Raw genomic sequence first — 24,007 nt, 5'->3', positions numbered from 1 at the left:
GCGGTGGGTGAGGCAGGGAAAGGGACTGGTGGTGGGTGGCTAGTATTTTGGCGGGAGGTAGAAGTTTGCTGGCTACGAATGTGGGAGGGAAGGGTGGCGGGTATGCAGACTGGCACAATGGTAATGGCTAGTGGGAAGCGGCACATGCTAAAGGTGACTTGGGGACATGAATTGAGAGCAGGTAATAGGATGGAAGAAGGGGAAACTTTTGGGTGGAGGTTGGAGGGCCATCAGATTACCTCAGATTGAGCCAGGACGATTATGGAAGTAGAGAATGTGTTGTAACGATAACTCACATCTATTTAGTTTAGATAAGGTGGTGGTGGAGGGAAGGATCCAGATGGCTCAAGTTGTGAAGGAAAAAATCCCTCCTACACAGCCTAGCCACCCATGTATGGCATATCTGCAGTGATGAGAACTCTCTTGCCCAGTACGCTGAAGGCCTCACAAAGGCCATCATAGACTGACAGTGCCCTTCAAATCTCGTCCACAAACATGTTTCCCATGCCATAGCCTCATACATCCCAATCTTCCCCCCCCCCCCCCCCCCCCCCCCCAAGGAATCAGCTACAAAGCAGCACTCCTTTAATCACCCAATATCACCCTGCACGTGAACAATTGAACCATATCCTTTGCCTAGGGCTCTGATTATCACTCATCATCCTCTTAAATGAGTGACATCATACAAGATCCTTCCCATTCTCCTGAGGTGGCATTCTGTCGCACATCCAACCAACATAACATCCTAGTCCATCCCTATGCCATTTCCAATCCCAACCCCTTGTCATAGGAATATCGCTCCAGGTGCAAGACCTGCTCAATCCACACATGTAGCACCCCTTAGTCCAGTCCTGTCACAGTCTTATCCTATCCATCTGTGAAAGCAGCTGTGTCATATATCAACTCTGCTGCAAACACTGCACAGCTTTTTATGTTGGTATGCCTCCCAACCATCTGTCCACCAGGATAAATGTCCACTGCCAAACTGTTGTCAAGAACAAAGTTGTCCACCCAGTGTGATGACATGCAGATGAGCACTTCATGCCAGAGTTCAATGGCTGCTTCACCACTTGAGCCATGTGTATCCTTCCCTCTACCACCAGCTTTTCTGAAATAAGCAGACAGGATTTCTCTTTACAGCACTTCTCTGCTGCTGTAATCATTCTGGTCTCAATCTCAGGTAATCCACTGTACCTGCACCCTGCACCAAACAGTTTCTGCTTCCTCTTTCTTGTCACCCCCCTCCCAATTCACGTCCCCACATCGCCTTCAGTGTGTGCTGCTTCCCACTGGCCACTACTATCATGCTAGCCCACATACCTGCCACCCTTCCCTCCCACGTTCCTACCTGACAAACCAACTGCCTTCCTCAAGGCCATTGGACACCTGTTCCTGGTCTCTTTCCCTGCCTCCATCTACCCACTCCACCCAAGACTACTTCCAACACAAGCAGTCCATCTGGCAAAAAATAGCATCATCACTGTTAGTTCAGCTGGCACCATGTAAGGGAATAGGTGTATGTGTGTGTGTGTGTGTGTGTGTGTGTGTGTGTGTGTGTGTGTGTGTGTGTGTGTGTGTGTGTGTGTTTACTCAATTGTCAAATGGTAACTCAGAAAGCTAGCAAGTTTTCTTTCTTTTGTGTGTGCCTATCAACAACTCAGTGCTTCTGCTTTTCAGTGAATGGTTTCCTTTAATCCAATGTATTTACATTCTGCAAGAACATTCATAAACATCCAAACAAATTGTAAAAAGTATGTACGTATGTATGTATGTTGATTTCAACCAAACTTGCTACACATATCGTTTACTCTCTGAAAAGAATCACTGTGGGGGTAAGAACCACCATCAAAGGGGTTGGGGTGAGTTTGGATGTGAAAATGCAATGTAGCCCACGACGTGAGAATACCCATACTTTAGTTATCCAGTATTTGAGAATGAGAGCACTTAGTGACTTGAAACCAACTTTACACTTTTCAAATCTTTATGAAACTATTTCTCACTGACAACCCCCACAAAATGATGAAAGGGAAAAAAGCCTGTCACTTACTACACTTTGGCTATTCAGCAGTAAATCAGTCACATGAAGAATGATGTTGTAATTTATTACTTTTTTATGAGTAACTCTGTTCACAACATGTTTCACAGACAGTAGGCACATATGCTACTGGATGTATGTGCAAAATTATATCATTGTACAGCACCTAGTTCAGGAGATATGATGTTCGAAACATTAAGCTGCATGAAAATGAAACTGCAAGGTGATATTTGTTAGATACAGGTGAAATGCATGAACAAATACACGTGAAATATGTTATATGTGTGTAAAATATATCTGATGTGTGTGCACACAAGCAAAGCCACTGGTAAGAAGCTCATTCTAAACTCCCGAAATGATTTCAGTCAGCTTTGGTACACACATTAGTTACAACATAGACAGTGACACTTTAGGAGTAAGAACCACCAGCCTCCTATTGGGATGAGTGTAATAACGTGGAGAGAGAAGGGAGGATGAGGAGATGAGCAGGCAGTGAGGGAGAAGTACGAGACAAGCACAGATAGGATGATGAGCATGAGGAGGAGATAGGCAGATGTAGGGGAGGGGAAAGTGGACAGGGAGAGGGGACTGGAGGATATGAACAGAGACAGGAAAGGGGGGAAGATGGACAGAGACTGGGGAATGAAGAGAGAGGCAGAGAGATGGGGTAGGAGGAGATGAACAGACAGGGGGGAAGGTGGAATTAGACAGAGAGAGGGAAGAGGAGAAGATGGGCAGAGAAAGAGGAGAGGGGCAGATTGACAGAGAGTGGGGCAGGAGCACGTGAACAAAGAGAGGGGGTGGCGGTGATAGACAAAGAGAGCAGAGGGAGGAGAAGTGGCCTAGAGGATAGAGTTCAAGGTTCAAAGAAACACAGCAAAGGAAATACAGTACTAACCTGACTATAGCAGATGTTGAAAGTGACCACCAATCATCTCTTGGCTCTTGTTGGCCCTGATCAGCAAGTTGCTGAAGGCAGATCAGAGCTAGACTGCTGAAATTGCTGCAGCCTTATTCCGAAATGTTCTGCTGCAGTTCTTGAAGACTATGAGGGGTTTTGCAACATACCTTAGACCTGAGGGCTCTCCACACAAAGTATTTGCACACTATAGATCAGGTGATATGGGTGGCCAGCGAGGGCTGCGACCATCTGACATCAGCTAACAGCTTTGTGCGGTGTAGAGACTGTGTAAATGTGCTCCACATTTGGTCAGCTGTATGAGCTGTTGCTCCATCCTGTTGGAAATAACTGTAGGTCTTTCCCTCCTCCATCAACACTGCCACAAATTTATGTCCGATCGTATCCACCTGTCTGGACCAATTTCATTTGCCCCACTATGCTACTCCAGTCAAGAATTAACAAAAGGAAGCTGTTGACAAGTCTTATTTGCACAGTTAACATTTCAGTACTGAAGGTGAGCGTTAATCAAATTACAAAATAGCATTCATATTATGTGATAGTGTTAATAATATATGCACACCAATTGGGTTTACTAAGAAATTCATAATTGGAGCTAACCAACTTAGCAATTAATAAATGCTGTATGCATGTTATAAAGTGAACATTATTAGTAACCAAACTTTTTATGGTTGCTATCAAATTACTGAAAAAGTGTCAGAAAAATGGCCAACTTTCTGCACCAAAATTGAGCGAGGTGGCGCAGTGGTTAGACACTGGACTCGCATTCGGGAGGACGACGGTTCAATCCCGCGTCCGGCCATCCTGATTTAGGTTTTCCGTGATTTCCCTAAATCACTCCAGGCAAATGCCGGGATGGTTCCTCTGAAAGGGCACGGCCGACTTCCTTCCTTAATCCAATGAGACCGATGACCACACCGTCTGGTCTCCTTCCCCAAACCAACCAACCAATCTGCACCAAAGTAAGAGATACCAAATTGTTCTTCACAGTATTAATTCCATGAAATGAACTGTTGATTTTGAAGAAAGATATGTTAATCATGAGAAATTTTATTAAAGAATAAATACATTGTGGAGCACTAATTAGTATTCTTTGAACAGACTTCTGCAGGATGATTTTTATTTAATATCACAAACATTTTATATTACATGATTTTGGATTTAAAATACTTTAGCTTGTTCTACTCTAAAATACAATGATGTATGAAACTTATTAAGTTGCAATCCTAAGAATTTAACTTTGGCAATGTCTGTCTTAAATCTGCATGCTCTCATATTTTACGTATGCCGGGTGGAAGTCTCCTGCCTATTCTGAACTGCACAATGAGAGAGTGAATTTTCAGAGTTTAACATCAATGAATTGGCTGTAAATAGTTTATTAATGCCCTTGAAAGTTTAATTGATGGTACTTTCTGGAACTGTACTTAATTTTCTATTTATTGCTATGTTTACTTCATCTTCAAAAATCACAAACTTTGCATGAGGTAATGTTACTGATGAAAGGTCAATAAGATAAGCAAGAAGTAATGGACCTACATGGTTTTTACAAGACTTCCCTGTTGATGCATTTTGTTTCTTGTTAGTGAGATACAACTTAAACAGATTCACAGAATTTCCTGTGACACCATATGATTCTAATTTATGTAAAAGGTTGTCATGTATATACTGACAGATTCCTTGTCTAATTCATTAAGTACACAGTATTATGAAAAGGATAGATTGCTACTTACTATATAGAGGAGACTTTGCGACGCAGACAGACACAACGAAAAGACTGCTATACATTTGAACTTTTGGCCAAAAGGTCTTCATATAAAGGAGGAAACAAACACAGATTCATACAATCACAACTTGCATACACACAACCACCGTCTCTGGCCATAGAGGCCAGACTGTGTATAGCAACAGGGCCTGATGAGAGAAGCAGTCTGTGGGTGGAATGGTAAGGAGGAGGGTGGGACAGTGAAGGAGAGGGATATAGCGGTTTGGGGGAAGTGTAGTGCTGCTTGTGGGAGCTTGTAGGGAATGGCAAGGACAGTGTAGGGCTGCTAGGTGCAGTCAGGTGGTTTGGGGGGGGGGGGGGGGAGATTGGTGGGTGTGTTAGTGGAATAGGAGGCTGTGTAGTGCTGGGGTGGGAGTGTGGAAGGGGATAGGGCTAGATGAAAGTCAGGGTCTAGTGAAGGTTGAGGTTAGGGGGGTAGCAGCATTGTAGGAGATATTGCAGTGAGGCTCCCCAGCTGTGCTATTCTGAAAAGCTCGTGTTGGCAGGAAGGAGCTGGAAGGTGCAGTGTGTGAAGCAGTCACCTTTGTAATCTGGATTGAGGGAGAGGATACCCTATCTACATTCCTCTAGAACCCCAACATTTTCACTCCCATTTGCTTCACCTGTTGCTCCTCAGACCAACAAGTCACTTTCTCTGATGTCGACATCCACCTCCATCCATATCAAACCTACCAACCACAAGCAGTACCTCCACTTTGACAGCTAGCACCCATTCTAAACACCACCTCTCCACCCCCTCCCCCCTCCAAGGAACTCATCTCTCTTCTGAATACGAACCTGGACACCATAGGGCCCCAGCCTGTGCAGCACTACATTCCTTTCTGTGCTGTAGATCTATCTTTCTACTACTATTTTTTCCTCTCTACCTTACCATTGTATGGTCTTATTTATGTCGATTGGCCTAGGATCTGGTTTTTATTTTGGATACTTGTTTTATTACCTTCTGGCTTTTTACACTTTCTTGTTGTTAGTTATATGGTTCACTTGTTGGGTTTGACTTGATACTTCTTTTCTAAATTTTACAGAAGTGCAGATCATGCAGGGGAAGGTTGCCTAGCACTACATATATTGCACCTTTGTGTCTTTCTCTCTCTGCACCTTCCTTTTTTGCAATGGCACTGTGGCCAAACCCCAGAACAATAGCCATTCTGTTGTAAGGGAGGGGGAGGGGGAGCTAGGTCATCAAGTACCTTCATGGTGATAGCCCCCTGACCATGCAGAGATCGCATGGTTGGTGCCTGAGCTGGAAACTCCTCGTGCAAGCGAGGCAGTATATGCCCATCATGGCTGGGACATATGGACTCTGGGAAATGATTTACTGGCCATTCTGAGTGGGTGGTACCATGGTGGAAGATTTGCACATGAAGTGAAATAAACTTTCTTCCACTGGCCCCGGCAGTCTCTTCTAAAATGAAGACATATTACAATGCAGAGAGGTAAGATGCTAAAATGTTCCCTTCCGTGACCACACTGTGGGAGGAACATAGGACTCAGACACAAAGCAAGAAATACTCCAGGCCGTATATACCCTGGAAAAACTGGGAAAGCAAGGAAAAATTCAGAAATTTTTCAGTGAAAAAAACAGGATTTTTTTAGAATTCTGGGATTTTTTCATTGTTTTTGTTTTCAGTTAAATTTCTGTAATTTTTACTGGTAAGAACTGATATTCTTAACAATGAATTTTACTGTAGCCCACTACTTCAGAATAATATTTCGGCAATAAAACATTAACAAACAAGAGAATATTGTCAAAATAAAAGTTTACTTGCAAATGAAATGCACGATTTACAATGCAAACACAAGTGTCTGCTGACGGCAAGATGTATCAAAGGATTTAGGACGAAGACTGTACAATACTTCGTATCAACAAACAACTTTTGATAAGTGTCATCGCAACTGTTGACATTTCTAACAGGTCACGAGAAAATGTAGCAAATGATGTTTAAGAAGTGTTACTTTCAATGTAAATTTCCTTTTACGCCCTTTGCCCATTTTGTGAACATCACCTCCCTGTCCACTGGGGGATATCAGTCCCAAACCTCCAGCTCCCCTTACCAGGAAGGGGTCCCATGTGACACTGCCGTCCCAGGACTCAGCTGACCTGCAACCAGGTGCCAGCCAGTGGTTGAAGGAGCCACTGGTTGCAGGTTGTAGAACTTCACATTCCTCCTCTGTCCCAGAATCTGGAGCAGACAAGCCCTCACAGAAATTTAAACCATCCAAGGGCAAGAAGTAGTTTTCCAAAAAGAGGGAGTTTATATTGGCCCCTGCACTGAAAGAAACTGCATGTTCTGCTTCTGTACCTGAGACAATGTTTCTGGTGGCCCCTATGGCCCAGATGACCCCCCCCCCCCCTCCCCACGCACCATGATTCAGAACAAATGTGTATTGATGATGTATCTTCACAACCAGTGGCAGAAGGTGGCCTCGAAGCATGACCTGCCTCCTTAGTCCCTTTGTGTCCCACAAGGTACTGATAGCATGATCCTCCTGAGGAACTGTAGCAGTTTTTTCTGCCATTTGGCTGAGCTATAACGTCTTTTGTGCATTTCCCCTGCTTTGCATCACCCTCCAGGAAACTTGTAGTCCCCTACCCTCCACAGCTATTGGGGCTATTTGAAAAATTACTGACTATGAAAGAGCATCGGGTGATGTTTGCACATATGTTCTGGACTCTGTCCACACCAAACATGTGCCACTCAATACGACTTTGCAGGCTGTGACTGTTTGTGTGAAGACAGCTCTGAAGTGTACTGTGTGTAATGTGTGTCTCCCTCCCAACAATGAAATGTCCCAGAACACTTTGTAGTGTTTTCTCAGCTCCCTTCACCCTCCCTAACTTTGGGTAACTTCAATGCCTGCAATGTTTTATGGGGTGGAACTATTACTTCTGGCTATGGTAAAGCTGTCAAAAACTTTCTTGCAGAGCTTGACCTCTGCCTCATGAATACTGACGGTTCCCTCACACTTCAATGTAGCATATTGGTCTAATTTGCCCATTGATATTTCCATTTACAGTCCAGCTCTTCTGTCCATCCATTGAAGAGTCCATGTGTAACAGTGATCATTTTGACTCTCATTTGGCATTGCTTAGCTGGGCGTCGACCTGCATGGGCTCTTTCCAAAGCTGATTGGGATGCTTTCACCACTGCCATTGGCCTTTGCATCTCGCGACATTGAGGTATTGATATGGTTTGCCAGAGCACAACTGCAGACATTCTGTTGGCAGCTGATTCAGCGATCTCCTCTTCCTTGGGATCCTCCAGTCAGAAGACAATACTTTGGTGGACCCCTGAAATCGCTTTGGGTATTAGAGATTGCAGGCAGGCTCTTCAACACCATAAGCAACATCTGTTGATGAAGTACCTCATTGCCTTTAAATGTTACCATGCCCAGGTCTGTTACCTCATAAAATGAGAGAAACAAGAATGCTGGGACTGATATGCTCCTACCATTGGTCCACGTACTCCTCTTCAGCAGGTTTGAGCAAAGATGTAACACCTCTGTGGACACCAGTAACCCGCATGTATACCTGATATCTGTGTGAAGGGTGATGTCTATACTGATCCAGACATTTTGCTTTTCGTTACGCTTAAGCCTCTGCACCTGAGAATTACCAGCCTGCATTTTGTGCCCTCTCACATCAGAAAGAGAGACTTCCTTTACCATTTACTGCACATCACCTGGAACCTTGTAATGCTCCGTGGGGTCTACTGTGTCACATTTCCTGTATACTGTGACAACTTTTGCATCTACTGTTGCTCCTCAACTGTGAGTGTTTTGAACGCTGACTGCAGGGTGCCATATGAAAGGTGAAGATATGCCATGCATATCTGTTGCTGTGCATCCCCAACCAGAACTCCAATGATCAAATGCGCAATGTGGTGGAGTCTGTTTTTTGGGATTGGTCTTTGATGCCCCATTGATGTGGCTTCCCTGTGTTCACCATCTTAAGCAAACAAGCTAGTCACACCTTAATGCTCTTTGCTGTCCCAGCTTGGAAGGGGCGAGGGGGGGGGGGGGGGTGGACCACTCTACATTTTTGTGGCTCTACAAAGCTGTGATCCCCTTGCATCTTGATTATGGGAGCTGGGTGTATGGTTCAGCCTTGTCTTCAGCATTTCAGATGCTAAGCCCGATATGCCATTGTGGTCTCTGACTTTTCGACCAGTGCTGTAAACAGCATAGCATCCATTCCCCTACAGATAAGATGCAAACGACTGCTACTCATCTATGCAGTGCACATTCATTGCTCCCCTGAGCATCCAAACTACTATGTCCTTTTTCCTTGTAGAGAGATCTACCTTCCACAATGGTGGCTAAGGTCTGGATTCACGATTACAGTTTGCATACAGAGTCTCTTCTATGAATTCCATCTTTCCCCACTATCGCCACTTGTCAGCAACAAATCGCCTGTGCCCCCATGGTGTGTACCCCATCCTTGGCTCTCCTCATCTCTCCTTTGAACCAAAACTCTCAGTAGATCCTGTGACTTTTTCCAGTCTGTTCCTGATGCCCTTGACCCATTTCCAGGCTCAGACATGGTATACACTGACAGCTCTACGGTTGGTGGATTAACTAGTTTTGCCTACTCACACACACACACACACACACACACACACACACACACACACACACACACACATACAAAACCACAATATGCAGTGAACAATGGTCCTTGCTGCAGTGTATTCATTACAGAATTGGTGGCTATTGCTCAAGCCCTCAGCCACCTTCGTTTTTGCATTGACGAGTCATTCTTAGTCAGCAGTGACTCCTCGAGTACTCTTCAGGCTGATGAACAGTGATACCCTCGACACCCAATTGTCGTGAGTCTCCAGGATCTCCAATATGACCACTACACTGTACATTGTCACCTTTGTATGGACCCCTGATCACAGTGGGATCCTAGGGAATGAACGTGCTGACTGACCAAGATGGCTACCGTGACACCAACTTTGCAAAAGGTGATATTGGAACTGGCCCCTTTGATAGACTCTACACCGACAACTGTTGGAGGCTTGGAATGGAGCTTGGTGTGCCCTGGTTTCTCCAGATCACAAAGAAGACCGTGGCCATGTCGCAGTCTTCCTGTCATGCTTTTCACAGGGAATCTACTGCCTTCTGTTGGCTTCATAGACCACATTTGGCTGACCCACAGCCATATTGTATGATGGGAGGATCCACCCTACTCTAGGTGTGGTGCCCATCTCACGACAGCCCTTATGCTACTGGACTGGCCTAATTTGACCATCTTATGGCAAAACATACACTTGCTGACACTACCTTGGTGCTACCAGACATACCTGTGAAAATGGTTTTTACTCCTCTCTGTGATGTAGAGTTAATTACCCTCTCGGCCACTTGAGGGATTGGAGGGTTGCCCCTTTGCCTCCTCCGACCCAAGGGGCATGTGGTGGCCCTTGCTTGGTGGTCCGACCTGGCTCCTGCCCTTCTCACCTTTTTAATTCTTCTTATTCTTTTAGATCTATCATTTATTGACAGACTTGTCATTGTTGTTATGTAGCTAGTTTCCTTGTGATAATGGAGGGTGTGGGAGCACCTGTCAAATGCAGAGGGGGTCTCCCCGGTTGCATAACACATCCCGTGGGCCTCCACCCTGCTTTCTGGGCAAGGCAAGTCTCTCACCTTCACCCTTTTACATCACTCTCACTTCTACTAGCTTCTATCTCTTGGTTTTCTTGACTCTCAGAACAATCAAGTCTATTTGGATTTGTCTCGTGTCCTTCCTCTCTGGAGCATATTCCTGGCTTGACACAAACAGGCTTAAGAGATCGATGACCTCGTAGTTTGGTCCTTTCGACCTCGTCAATCCTTCCATCCACTTCATACTAAGAAGTCCCAACCGCGCAGACTAACAACCCGTGGCCCCTGCATCTGTAGAGAATAGCAGACTTCCTGCAAATATACCAATGGTCTCACTGCGTGGCGCACACAGGGCCCCGAGCTATTGCAGCCGACTCTTTCTTCCCTGGCTGTGTTTCCTTCACCCTGCCCACCCTCCGTAAACTCGCTCCTTCCACATTGCCACCTCCTTCCCCTCTCTTGAAGAGCTCCCTCTCTAACATCTGTGGTGTGGTTTCCTCTCCCCCCTTCCTTCCCCTCTCCCTTCCCCAATGTAGCCCCCTGCCACCCTACTAGGTCACAAGCATGTGTAGCCAGTCCATGTGGTGGGGCTGTTATGTACCCATATGGCTGAGCCCCCTGATAACACAGGGATCACACTGCTCATACCCGAGCTGTTCCCTCCACATGTATACCAAGGAGTGGTTGCTTACCTTCTTGGAGCATCGGAACTCCTAGCAACAACTGCTGTGCCAGATGGCCCTTGCTGTGGCTGGGTGGCGCCCATGGGGAGAGCCCCTTGTCAGAGTGGGTGGTATAAGGGCGGATGCTTGGTGCAGGAAGCATATCAAGCTGCAAAAATCTCGCTGTTTGCAAACAGCTGTCTCTTCAAATGGTGAAGGATCATTGAATGCCTCTTTGTATGACCCGGCAACCTTCCCTTCCCTGACTACACCATGGGAGGAGGGCCAGGCTCGCTGTCTTGGGATGAAACCCTGTCCCCATTATCTCGTCTGTACTAGGACAGATGGGGACACATTCAGTGCCACAAAACCATTGTTTTTTGTGGAAAATATTGAGGACAAGTTTCGTGAAATGAAGTCTCTTAATAAGATGGGGTCGGGCTCCCTGTTGATCAAAGCTTCTTCTGCCACCCAATCCACAGCCCTTCGTGCCTCTGATCATCTTGGCAATGTCCCAGTGTCTATCACTCCTCACCAATCTCTGAATAATTTTTCATAGGGACCTCATCCTGCAAACATGACGACCTCCAGGCTAACCTGGAGTGGCATGGCGCTCATTTCGTTGAGCAGAAGGGTCGAAAAGACAACCGCACTGATACTGGTGCCTTCATTCTGCCTTTTGAAGGGGATACCCTCCCAGAGAAGGTCAAGGTTATGTGCTACAGATGTGACATGAAGCCGTACATCCCTCCACCTACGCGGGGCTTTTGGTGCTTGCGTTTTGGGCATATGTCTCCTGCTGTACAGCAGACACCTTGTGTTGTGACTGTGGCCATCCACTCCATGAGGGGAGCCCTGTGTTCCGCCACCTGTGTGTCAATTACGCTGACCGCCACTCCCCTTGTTCGCTGGATTGCCTGGTGCACAATAGAGAAAAGAAGATCCAAGACTACAAGTCCCTGGATTACCTGTCTTATGCTGATGCTCGTCAAAAGCATGAGAGACTCCATCCAGTGTCGCTATCAACTTTCACCTCTGTTACTTCATTTCCTCCTCCTCAGCCTTGCCCCGGTCCTATCCCTCTCTCCTCTCCCCCTTCTCTGCAGTTATCATGACCTCCCGTCATGGAGCCACTCACCCTCCCTGGTTGAAGAAGTGCCCCCCTTGTTCAAAATCTGTCGGTGACTGGGCTCACTCCTGGGACCCCTCTCCCCGGCGTCTCTCAGGCCAAAAGACTCTTACCACCACTCGGCCACGAGGCGCACCATCTGTGCGCCCCAAGGTCACCCTCTCTCTTTCAGTTCCAGATCTTGTAGAAGCGTGTACTCCCTCCTTGCCTTGCCCTCCTCCACCTCAGAAAGAGAAGAAGAAGAAACTTAAATCCCAAGACAATGTGCCCCCAGTGCCCCTGGAGGTGCCATCTCCCCCCTCGCTACGTGAGTCTGACATCTTATTTTTGGATGGCACCACATACTTGTCAGTGATGACCACTGACCGAGTGACCTGACCTCCTCAGCTTCTTTATGTCTATCTTGGACTCTTGCCACATAATCATCCAGTGGAGAATTGCAGTGGATACTATCGTCACCTGCCAGAAATGCAACCTCTTGTCTCCTCCTATTCTGCGTTCTGTCTTGTTCTTCAAGCCTCCCCACTCTCCAACATTTTGTGGTTATCGGGCATTCTGTCAGAATCATGCTGGCTCCAGGATAGCATCTGGTGGGGTCTGCACTCTGGTTCGCTCCAGTGTCATTAGTGACTGGATCCCTCTGCATACCAACGTGGGAGCAATAGTGGTTTGAGTGCAAATGACTCCGGCAATCACAATTTGCAATGTCTGCCTCCCTCCAGGTAGGCCACTTCCTTACGTTGCACTTTGTACCTTAATCCAGCAACTCCCACCCCCCGTTTCTCCTCCTTGGGGACTTCCGTGCCCACCATCCACAATGGGGGAGTGTCACTTCAACGGGTAGGGGTATCCTAATTGACCACCTTATCATGGACCTCGGTTTGTACCACCTCAATAGTGGTTCCCTTACCCACTTCAGTGCTGCTTATGGCACCTTCTCTGCTATCAATCTCACGATCTCTTTCCCTGCCCTTGTGGCTTCCCTAGATTGGTCATCCTATGATGATCTTTGTGACAGTGACCACTTTCTGGTGATTCTATCATTCCCCTGCTGCTGCCAGGCAGATGGGCCCTCACGTTGGGCATTCTGCAGGGCCAATTGGCCTTTAAATACATCTTCTGTGAACTTTGACACCTCCCTCTTGAATTCCATTGATGATGTAGTCGTGCAAGGCATCTTTGCCACTATTCTGAATGCTGCTGGCACTGCTGTTCCCCTATCTACAGGTCCCCCCTCATCATCGACCAGTACTGTGGTGGACCAAGGATGTCGCAGTCACTGTCCAGGACCACTGACGGGCGTTGCAGCAATTTAAGTGACACCCTTCACAGTCCAACCTCCTCTCTTTTAAGCGTCTCCTGCTAAGGCTCATTACGTTATTAAGCAGAGTAAAAATGAATGCTGGGAGTGCTATGTTTCCTCCCTGGGGACGTATGCCTCTTCATTGCAGGTTTGGTCCAAGCTCCATAGCCTTCTGAGCTGCCAGCGACAGTCAACTGTCAAGAGTCTGAACCTCCGAGGTGCTCTGTGCACTGATCCATTGGTCCTTGCATAACACCTCACGACACACTTTGCGACGGCATAGTCATCCTCTTCCTACCCTACTACCTTTATCTTGCAGAGACGCAGAGTTGAACAGACCTCCCTCCGTTTCATCCTGCACCACGTTGAGCCCAATAATGCAACCTTCATTGAATGGGAATTGGTGCAGGCTCTTAGCTCTCCACAAGACACAGCCTCAAGCCTGGATTCCATCCAACACTTGGATGTTCCCCAGAGGCAACAGCTCCTCAGGGTCTCCAACCACATTTCGCTCACAGGTGCTTTTCCATTACAATGGCGAGACAGTATTGTTACCCTGTCCTTAAGCTCAGGAAAAACCCAATGTCTCTAGACAGCTACCGCCCTATTAGCGTGATGAATGTAATTTGTAAACTGCTCAAAAGGATAGTCAGCTTCAGATTATGTTGGCCTTTTGTCCCCATATCAGCGTGGCTTCCGGGCAGGGCGATCTCCAAATGACCATTTACTCCGGTTGAAATCGGCCTTCCGACAGGCTTTTACTCACCGCCGGCACCTTTTCGCGGTCTTCTTTGACCTACATAAGGCGTATGACATGGCTTGACACAATCAAATTTTAGTTACCCTCCATGACTGGGGTTTCTGTGGCCCCCTTCTGATTTTTATCCACGAGTTTTTATCTCACCAGCTCTTCTGGGTTCGACTTGGCACTTCACTCAGCACCCTCCAAATTCAGGAGAATGGTATCCCACAGCGTTCTGTGGTAAGTGTCACACTCTTCCTCATTGCCGTCAATGGGCTTGTGACCTCTGTTGGGCCTCTGGTTACCCCGGCATTGTATGTCGATGATTTTTGCATCTGGTGCAGCTCCCTCTCGGTAGCATCTGCTGAGTGCCAGCTCCAAGGTGCCATCCAGCGGGCCTCTGCGTGCGCCATCGCCCATGGCTTCCAGTTTTCTCCCTCCAAAATGCGGGTTATGCATTTTTGTCGTCGACCCACAGTACACCCCCGATCCAGAACTTTATTTAGGCAACCAGCTCTTCGATGTTGTAGCACAGTCCCATTTCTTGGGCCTTATTTTTGATAACAACATGACATGGCTGCCCCACATTCGCCACCTAAAGACTACATGCGTGTGGAAGCTTAATGCTATCTGCCTCCTGGCCCACACATCTTGGGGTGCAGACCATTCCACTCGTCTCCATCTTTACCATCTTGTCCTGCAACTTTGAAACTGCGTGACCCTGTCCAACATTGTGTGATGCATCTGGCTATTGGTGCCTTCTGCACTAGTCCTGTTGATAGTCTCCTCACAGAAGTGGGGGTTCCCCCTCTATACATCCGACGGAGCCAGCTCCTTGTTTCTTATGCAATCACCATTTGCTAATACCCTGATCATCTTATGTACCTTGTGCTCTTCGCCAATGAGGGGTGTCTCGCTCCTAACACCTGCCCATGTATGGGATTTTCGGTTGGCATGTGTCTCACTTCCCTCCGTTGGGATCTCCATCTCCAGTCACTGGACTGCACCCTGTGTCTTTCCTCCCATCCCCCCCCCCCCCCCCCCCCCCCAGTTGGATGGTGCCTAGATCACGGATTACGACCAATCTATTGCAGGGTCCTAAGGTCTCTGTTGCTCCTATGGTTTTGCGGCGTCTTTATTTTTATTTATTTACACTTCAAGTTCCGTAGGACCAAATTGAGAAGCAAGTCTCCAAGGTCATGGAATGTGTCAGTACATGAAATTACAACATAAAAGTAATAATATATAAAAATAAAATGTTTATGAACCCGAAAAAAGTCAGTCCATAAGTTTAAGTAAATGCAATCAACAATACAACAAAAATCAGCTTAATTTTTTGAGGAACTCCTCGACGGAATAGGAGTGACCCATGAGGAAACTCTTCAGTTTCGATTTGAAAGCACGTGGATTACTGCTAAGATTTTTGAATTTGAATAGTAGCTTATTGAAACTTGATACATCAGTATACTGCACACCTTTCTGCACAGGAGTTAGGGAAGTCTGATCCAAATGCAGGTTTGATTTCTGCTGAGTATTAACTGAGTGAAATTTGCTTATTCTTGGGAATAAGTTAATATTGTTAACAAGAAATAACAGTTAGGAATATACATATTGAGAGGTCAATGTCAAAATACCAGACTCATGAACAGGGGTCGACAAGAGGTTCGTCAACTTACACCACTTATTGCCCAAACCGCCTGTTTCTAAACCAAAAATATCCTTTTAGAACGGGGAGAGCTACCCCGAAATGTAATACCATACAACATAAGCGAATGAAAATAAGCAAAGTAGACTAATTATTGTGTTGAACAATCACTCACTTCAGGTACTACTCGAATAGTAAAAATGGCAGCATTATAAGTCTTTGAACAAGATCCTGAATGTGGGGTTTCCATGACAGTTTACTATCTATCTGAACACCTAGAAATTTGAACTGTTCAGTTTCACTGATCATATGCCCATTCTGTGAAATTAAAACATCTGGTTTTGTTGAATTGTGTGTTAGAAACTGTAAAAACTGAGCCTTACTGTGATTTAGTGTTAGTTTATTTTCTACAAGCCATGAACTTAGGTCATGAACTGCACTATTTGAAACCGAGCCAATGTTGCACATAACATCCTTTACTACCAAGCTAGTGTCATCAGCAAACAGAAATATTTAATAGTTACCCATAATACTAGAGGGCATATCATTTATCAGGGTGTCTAACTCTGCCACCTCAAATATCTTTGGAACAACAATATATATTCAAAAACGGTTTTCACCAGCATTAACATATGGCAGGGGCTTAGGAAACCAAATACTATGCGAAATTTTAAAACATAAGCAAATACTATTTTCAACACAAACTTGTGTATTTTTAAATGGACACTGCCTATTATTTCATATGCAATCAATAGCATGAAAAATCACTTTGTGAATAATGGCCTTTTGCTGTCTGTTACTAAAGTAAGAGGTGAACCAATTGAGAGCTGCTACTCATATTCTGTAATAGTCCAACTTCTGGAGCAATATTTTGTGATCAACACAAACAAACACCTTAGTTAAATCAAAAAATACAGCTAGCATTCGAAACCTTTTGTTTAACCCATCCAACGCCTCACAGAGAAAAGAGAATATAGCATTTTCAGTTGTTAAATGACTACTAAAGCCGAACTGTACATTTGATAGCAAATTGTATGATATAAAATGATCAATTATCCTTACAAACACAGCCTGTTCAATAACTATAGCAAATACTGATTGCATAGAAATTGGTCTAAAATTGTCTACATTATCCCTTTCTCCCTTTTATAAAGCGGCTTTACTACTGAGTACTTTAATCGTTCAGGAAACTGACAATTCCTAAAGGAAAAATTACAAATATGGCTAAATACAGGGCTAACATGTGCAGCAGAATACTTTAACATTCTGCTAGGCACTCCATCATAACCATGAGAGTCCTTAGTCTTCAGTGATTTAATTATTGACTCAATCTCTCCCTTGTCTGTATCACAGAGGAATATTTCAGACATTAATTTCGGAAAGGCATTTGCCAAGAAAGTTATATGATTCCTTGTAGAAACTAAATTTTTATTTAATTCACCACCAGCATTGCTCAGAAAATGATTGTTAAATGCTGTACATATATCTGATTTATCAGTAACAGAAATATTTTTACTACAAACTGACTTTATATCATCGACCTTTTGCTGCTGACCAGACACTTCCTTCACAACCGACCATATGGTTTTAATTTTATTCTGTGAATTAGCTATTCTATTTGCATTACCACACACTCTTTGCGTTCCTAACATCATTTCTAAGCACCTCACAATACTGTTTGTGCCATCCTTGCAGAGTTCCAGGGTGCCACCATCTTTTACACTGATGGTTCTAAGACAATCGAGCAGGTTGGATACGCTTTTATGTTTCCTACTGGCTTCGAACACCATTTATTGCCAGGTTCATGTAGCGTATTCACAGAAGAGCTTCTAGCCATTCATAGGGTCCTCCTTTTTGTTTCTCAGGCCTCCCTCTAAAGTGTTTCAATTTGTTCAGACTCCATGAGCAGGCTGCAAGCTATCGACTAATGCTACTCTTGTCACCCTTTGGTCTCTGCTGTCCATGACTACCTCTCTGCCCTTGAGCGTTCCACCTGTTCAGTCACCTTTCTCTGGGTTGAAGTCATGAAGGCATCCCAGGTAATGAACTGGCTGACAGTTTGGCTAGAGAAGCAGATACTTAACACCCCCCTCCTCCCCTCCCCTCCATTTCCTTTTATGATTCCAGCTGCAGATATGCAGATCTACATCAAATCTCTCTTTGCCCAAAAGTGGAATGCCGTCTGGAGTGCTACAGGTCATAGTAATAATTTCCACACAATCAAGGAGTCTACTGCAGTTTGGCACTCTTCCTTCTGCTCCTCTCAGAAGGAATCCACTGTTTTATGCCGTTTATGCGTTGGTCATACCCAGCTCAATCATTGTTTCCTCCTATGTAACGACCCACCCCCACAGTGTGGTTGTGGAGCCAGACTGACGATACCTCACATATTGGTGAAATTTCCCCTTCTTTCGGCCTCTCGTGTTAAGTATAGTCTTCCCGATTCCTTAAATTTAATATTAGCAGATGATCCACGGATGGTTTAACTGGTTCTCAGTTTCTTCCGTGAAAGTGGTTTTTATTGCCAGATATAAGGTTCTACTTTAATCTTGGAGCAGGGGCAGTTTGGTAGTGGTTGGGACTTCTTTTACAGTCTTCTTGGTCTGTGACCCCAGCTTTTCCCAGTTTTTGCAATTAGTCTCACCTTTTAAGCCTTTACTGTGTGTGTTTAATGATCAGTATTTTATAATTTGACTCCCATGACTGGATCTGTCCACTTTTTGCAGACACTCTTACTTCCGTGATTCGCTTCAGAATCGCAGGACTGATGACCTTGCTGTTTGGTCCCATAACCCCTCTCAGTTAATCAATCAATCAATCAACCACTGAAGTTAATCAATCAATCAATCAACCACTGAGGCCTTCACAGACCAACCTCCAACATACCCACATGTGGCCACGAAGGAACACTCCCCTCTTGACGCAGTACCACCCAGGACCGGAGCAATTAAATCACAGTCTCCACAAGGGTTTTCACTACCTCTCATCGTACTGTGAAATGAGCTATATCATACCCACTGTCCTTCCAACATCTCCCGCAATAGTATTCCATCGCCCACGAACCTATGCAATATTCTTGTCCATCCCTGCTTCAAGCTTCTTGCCTCATGTCTCTGAAATAGACCTAGATGCAAGAACTGCCCCATACATCCTCCCACCCCATCAGCACCACCTCCACTTCCTACTCCAGTCCTGTCACAGCTATCTCTTATCCTACAATGGCAGGGATACCTGTGGAAGCAGTCATGTAATCTGAAAGCTAAGTTGCATTTCCTGTGCTGCTTTCCCTGTGGGCATGACAACCAACAAGCTGTCTGTTCACATGATGGCCACCACCAAACTGTGGCCATCATCTGGATCCTTCCTACCAATACCAGCTTTTCTGAATTGTGTAGTGGGAACTCTCCTTGCAGTATATCCTGTGTTCCATTATTAGTCTGTTATCAACCTTCACTAATCCCTGATCTTCATCTAGCTATCTCCTTCCCTGCTCCCACTCCACCACTATACAGTCTTATACTCCACTAACAAACCCACTAGGTGTTTTCTTCTCTCCCTCCTCCTGTACCTCTGTCCTACTCAACCCCCCCCCCCCCCCCCCCTTTTCCCCTCAAACCGTGCAACTGCCCCTGAGTAGCAGTTTATCCTTTTCATAATAATGTCATTATTCCATCCTGGATTTTCCATTGTTTGTGTTGTGATGTGGTGAGATGTAATGGACATAGAGGCAGCAGAACTGCAGAAAGAAACCAAAGTGGTATGCAGTAAACTTGAGAATGTTAATGCTTGTTAGGGAAAACTACTGCATTTGTCTTAAATGTCAGCACTCTGATGTTACTTGAATACTTTAAGGCAGATTTCATACCACTGAAGGTAAGGCCTCTTATGCCAAATCCTCTAGGATACTTCGAATGCCAGAGGTTTGCCCATACTGTCTTAAGATCTGAAGGGGATGTCAAGCTGCCCATGAACCAGATGTCCAGATGTGAAACTCCAGTTCCTTAACAAAACTGTGAGAATTCGAAAGGATTTCTCGGAGAGGGTGAATACTTCCACTATTATATTGCTTAATGCTCTATTTTCCACTCCAGAACATACAGCCAACAAAATGGTGGAACAAAACAAGTCTTCTAAATCAGCAGCTCAGTCAGCCAAAGTCCAACATTTCATCTGCATAGTGAGGCGGCAGAGCCACAGACTGAATTTTATGTCAAACTAAACAGATGCATACAACCATCTTTACACAATGTGGGAACTGGAATCAGTTCTGTCAGTGGTCTGCTATACATCGCCTGGGGCAGATACGGTTCAATACAGCATGCTGTAACCTCTCAGCTTATCATCAAAGAAACCTTCCTTGGTGAACTCAGTAGAATTTGGTCTGACATCCATTACAACAACTCATGGATGGATGTGATCTTAATAACTTAATTAAAACATGGGAAATGTTCCCTAACAACTATCATAATATCACCTTAACAACTTTTGTGAAAAAGGCTTTTGAACATATCGTTAGCCTTTGTCTTGCCTGGGCTTGATTTTGGAAAGTTATTTTGGTACTCCCAGTATGGGTTTAGGAGGTACCAACTCACACATGATAAGCTTACCGAACTGAAGATTGCAATAAAGGAAAGCTTTGATATTGAGAAAGCCTATGATAGCGTTTGGAGATGTCATATTGTCAAGCAGCTACATGAGGGGGGAATATAAGAATGCCTTCCTCTTATCATACTATAGTTCCTCAGCAAACAGTATTTTCATTATAGACTTGGGAGGAGTGTTACCAGATCACTTCATTGAAGACAGTGAGGTATTCCATGAAACTGTACTCAGTGTCATTCTGTTTGCTTTCACCATCAACAGCATTATGTCCACAGCAAGGATTCCAGTTCAGTGCTTCCTATTCATGGAAGGTTTCTGAATATTCTTTTCCTTATCCAGTCTCACCTAGACAGAACACAAATATCAGCTGATGATTAAGAGGTTGGAACAAGGAGCAGAAGAAAAATATTTTAAAAATTTGTCAGCTAAAAACTTTACTTTACACCATCTTTTTAACTTAACTCAGCATGAATAGCATCATTTGAAATTTTAACAAATCAGCTATGTTTTTCTGCTTGATCTGAAGAAGTTGAAAGTCAGATGCTTTTAAAGTACTTAATATCTTAGTGTGTTAGCAAATGAACCTAGGAGCTAACAGGTCAAATCATCTTGCTTTACAGAGCATTTCTTGGTTCCCAACTAAAACTATGCAAGGATCTGCAAGGCAGAATTATCTAAATGTATTAAATGCTGATCACAATGAGAGCTTTAAACTGGGTAGCACAGCCATTGCACCAGAGTGATACCCAGCCTTTGTGGTGAGCAGTAGTGCAATTAGGTTATGGCAGGCGCAGCATGTGCCCTTGCCACTGTTTCTGTGGGGGCACAGGAGGAGGAGAAAATGGATTTGAGGACACTAAGATTGAAAGAAGACAGATATGTGTGAAATGAAATCTTGAGGAGATTCGATTTGGACTGTGTTAATCAACAATCCCACAAAACCTACCTCTCCCTGGTACAGGCGAGTGTTTCTTGTTTTCAGCAATTAGATGTAGCCACTCTCGTTTCACCAAGTAAAGAATGTGTGCTTTGCAGTGATTGGCAACAAAACAATGAAAAGCAAATTGCATTATTGTTACAAGCAATATATCTTTTACTTTGTTGTAGATTCATGTTGATCCCAGTAAAATAGGCTAAGCAGTGGTGAGTGGTGAGGCTTAAATAAAAACTGGAAAATGTCGGCTGGGGGGGGGGGGGGGGGGGGGGGGGAGGAATGTGAGTGGTGACATGATAGCAAAGTTGAAGTAAGCTTAGGCCACCTGTTACCTAAGTTATGCAACCGGTAGTGAGCCTGGCAAGCCACCTATCTTAATAATATGGTGTTCTCTCTTGTTGAGAGTTGCTCTGAAGGTCCTGCCAGTACCAGAAGTAAAGTCACTAATCCTTCTTTTTAGTGGCTGTTAATAAATGGGAACAAACAGAAAAGCCATTCAGGATCTAAGTACGAAAATGCCTTTTGCTGGAACATTGAGTTTGTGAATAGAGGTTGGAGCGGGTGCTGTCCCCCTCCCCCCCTTTCTGCAAGGCTAACTAAAAGGTCTGAACATTTTGGAGTGATGCCAACTTGTGACATCATTAGAACAGGCAGTGTTGCCATTGATGGTGCTGGGAGTGGTTGTACCCACAGATCTTGATACAACCAATTGTTCTCTAAAAAGATGCTATCATGTCCATAGACAATCATCACTGTAAAATTGCTTGCGAATAGTGACTTTGTTTGTTTTATTGAATTCTTACATTCACTTGCTTATAACCATGCTATTGAGTGTCGCAAAATCAACATTATTATTTCATCTCTGTCACACCTTTCACAGGGTGACAATTATTGAACCACATAAAAAAAACATAAATTACTTACAAACTATGGTGTGCACACACTTTATTCAACATTTAAACATCACTATAGATATTTGGATTTTGGTTATCACATGTTCGATGTGATGATGAGGTGCAGATGAATGGTAAAATTCTGCATGATCCACTGAAGTGCCGTGATGACCTCCTGAATGGCTGTTTACAGCTCAGCAATGGTTTTGGGGGTTATTGCTGTTCACCTTGTCTTTAATAAAGCCCACCGAAAAGAAGTCGCATGTGTTCAGATCTGGAGAAAACGGCAGCCAATTGAGGCCCATACCAGTGGCCTCTGGGTACCCCAGAACCACAAAGCGGTTCCCAAAGTGTTCCTCCCAGACATCAAACACTCTCCTGCTTCGATGAGGTCGAGCTTTGTCTTGCATGAACCACATCCAATTTAGATAATTTCATCTCCATTATCATCCAAAACCTTCATGTATTGTTCGGTAGTCACTGTGATGTCAAGGAATATCACACCGATTATTCTGTTTGAGAGTGAAAAGACTTCTCGAACACAAAATGCAGATTCTCAGTTTCCAAATGCGCCAATTTTTTATTGATGAATCCATCCAAATGAAACTGGGCTTCGTTGCTAAACGAAACCATCATGCACATACTAATTCCCATCATGCCCAGCAGACAACTGTGCTGTTTGAACGTCCTAATGCCAACCGTTCAGAAGTTATGACAGTTTTATTTTATATAGTTCAATAATTGGGACCCTGTCGATTACTGTATAAAGTAACAAGAATATTTGCTGTTATGTTAAAAATGTAACATTGTTTTTTGTTTGCAGATGGATATCATCCCAGCTATTAAGAAGCAAATAGAAAAGCTTGGTAAAAAAGATGATACATATCGTAGAGTTCAGCGGAAGAAATAACAGACATAAGTCATTTAAACATGTGTATCCTGTTAATTATAAACTTTCCATTAATATGATTGACATTTCACCACCTCATGTGCATGTGTAGGAGTACAATGAAAGCATTGTGTGAAATCGACAATATATTGGTGCAGATATTTTTTTCAGTGGTTCTTCATTTTACTGTGCCGTTGCATATAGAGACTGATATATGAAAATCTGTTTTGTCTTGGTTACCATTATGTGTTGTATATATTTGTGATGAATATGAGTATTGAATGATATGGAAGAATGACAATTAAAAAAAAAATGTACAGCACACATTGTGATTTCATTCCTGTTTTCCCAAATAACATCATATATTTTTGGAAGTCCATGTTCTCAGTATTTTACATTTCAGATGAGTCTATTCACGGATGGATGATTTTGGTGATTTTTGAAAAAATATGTGAAAAGCAATATGAAGAAGAGCCACAAGATTACTCATTTCTTGTAAAATAATGTTTTTTTTTCTATCCATGCCAATAATATATGAATACAAACTCCTTCATTGACATTGTTCATTGTTGAATTCCTTCCTTATTGCCATTCAATAATTAGTGGAGTCCACAGACACATTTGAAAATAGTTTTATACACTCCTGGAAATTGAAATAAGAACACCGTGAATTCATTGTCCCAGGAAGGGGAAACTTTATTGACACATTCCTGGGGTCAGATACATCACATGATCACACTGACAGAACCGCAGGCACATAGACACAGGCAACAGAGCATGCACAATGTCGGCACTAGTACAGTGTATATCCACCTTTCGCAGCAATGCAGGCTGCTATTCTCCCATGGAGACGATCGTAGAGAT

At 44.2% G+C, this 24,007-nt stretch overlaps 1 protein-coding gene across 1 annotated transcript in view; it reads left to right on the top strand.

The window, feature by feature from the left end:
• Positions 1 to 23,465, top strand: part of LOC126180633 (U7 snRNA-associated Sm-like protein LSm10) — a 53,836-nt gene extending 30,371 nt beyond the window's left edge. The window contains exon 3 of the mRNA XM_049924708.1: positions 23,078 to 23,465. Within this exon, the coding sequence (XP_049780665.1) occupies positions 23,078 to 23,164 (87 nt within the window). The 3' untranslated portion in view covers positions 23,165 to 23,465. The remainder of the gene's footprint in view (positions 1 to 23,077) is intronic.
• Positions 23,466 to 24,007: the final 542 nt, after the last annotated feature.

This window comes from Schistocerca cancellata, chromosome 1 (assembly GCF_023864275.1).
Source record: "Schistocerca cancellata isolate TAMUIC-IGC-003103 chromosome 1, iqSchCanc2.1, whole genome shotgun sequence".
NCBI classification, from domain to species: domain Eukaryota; kingdom Metazoa; phylum Arthropoda; class Insecta; order Orthoptera; family Acrididae; genus Schistocerca; species Schistocerca cancellata.
This window is presented reverse-complemented; position numbering and strand designations above follow the sequence as displayed.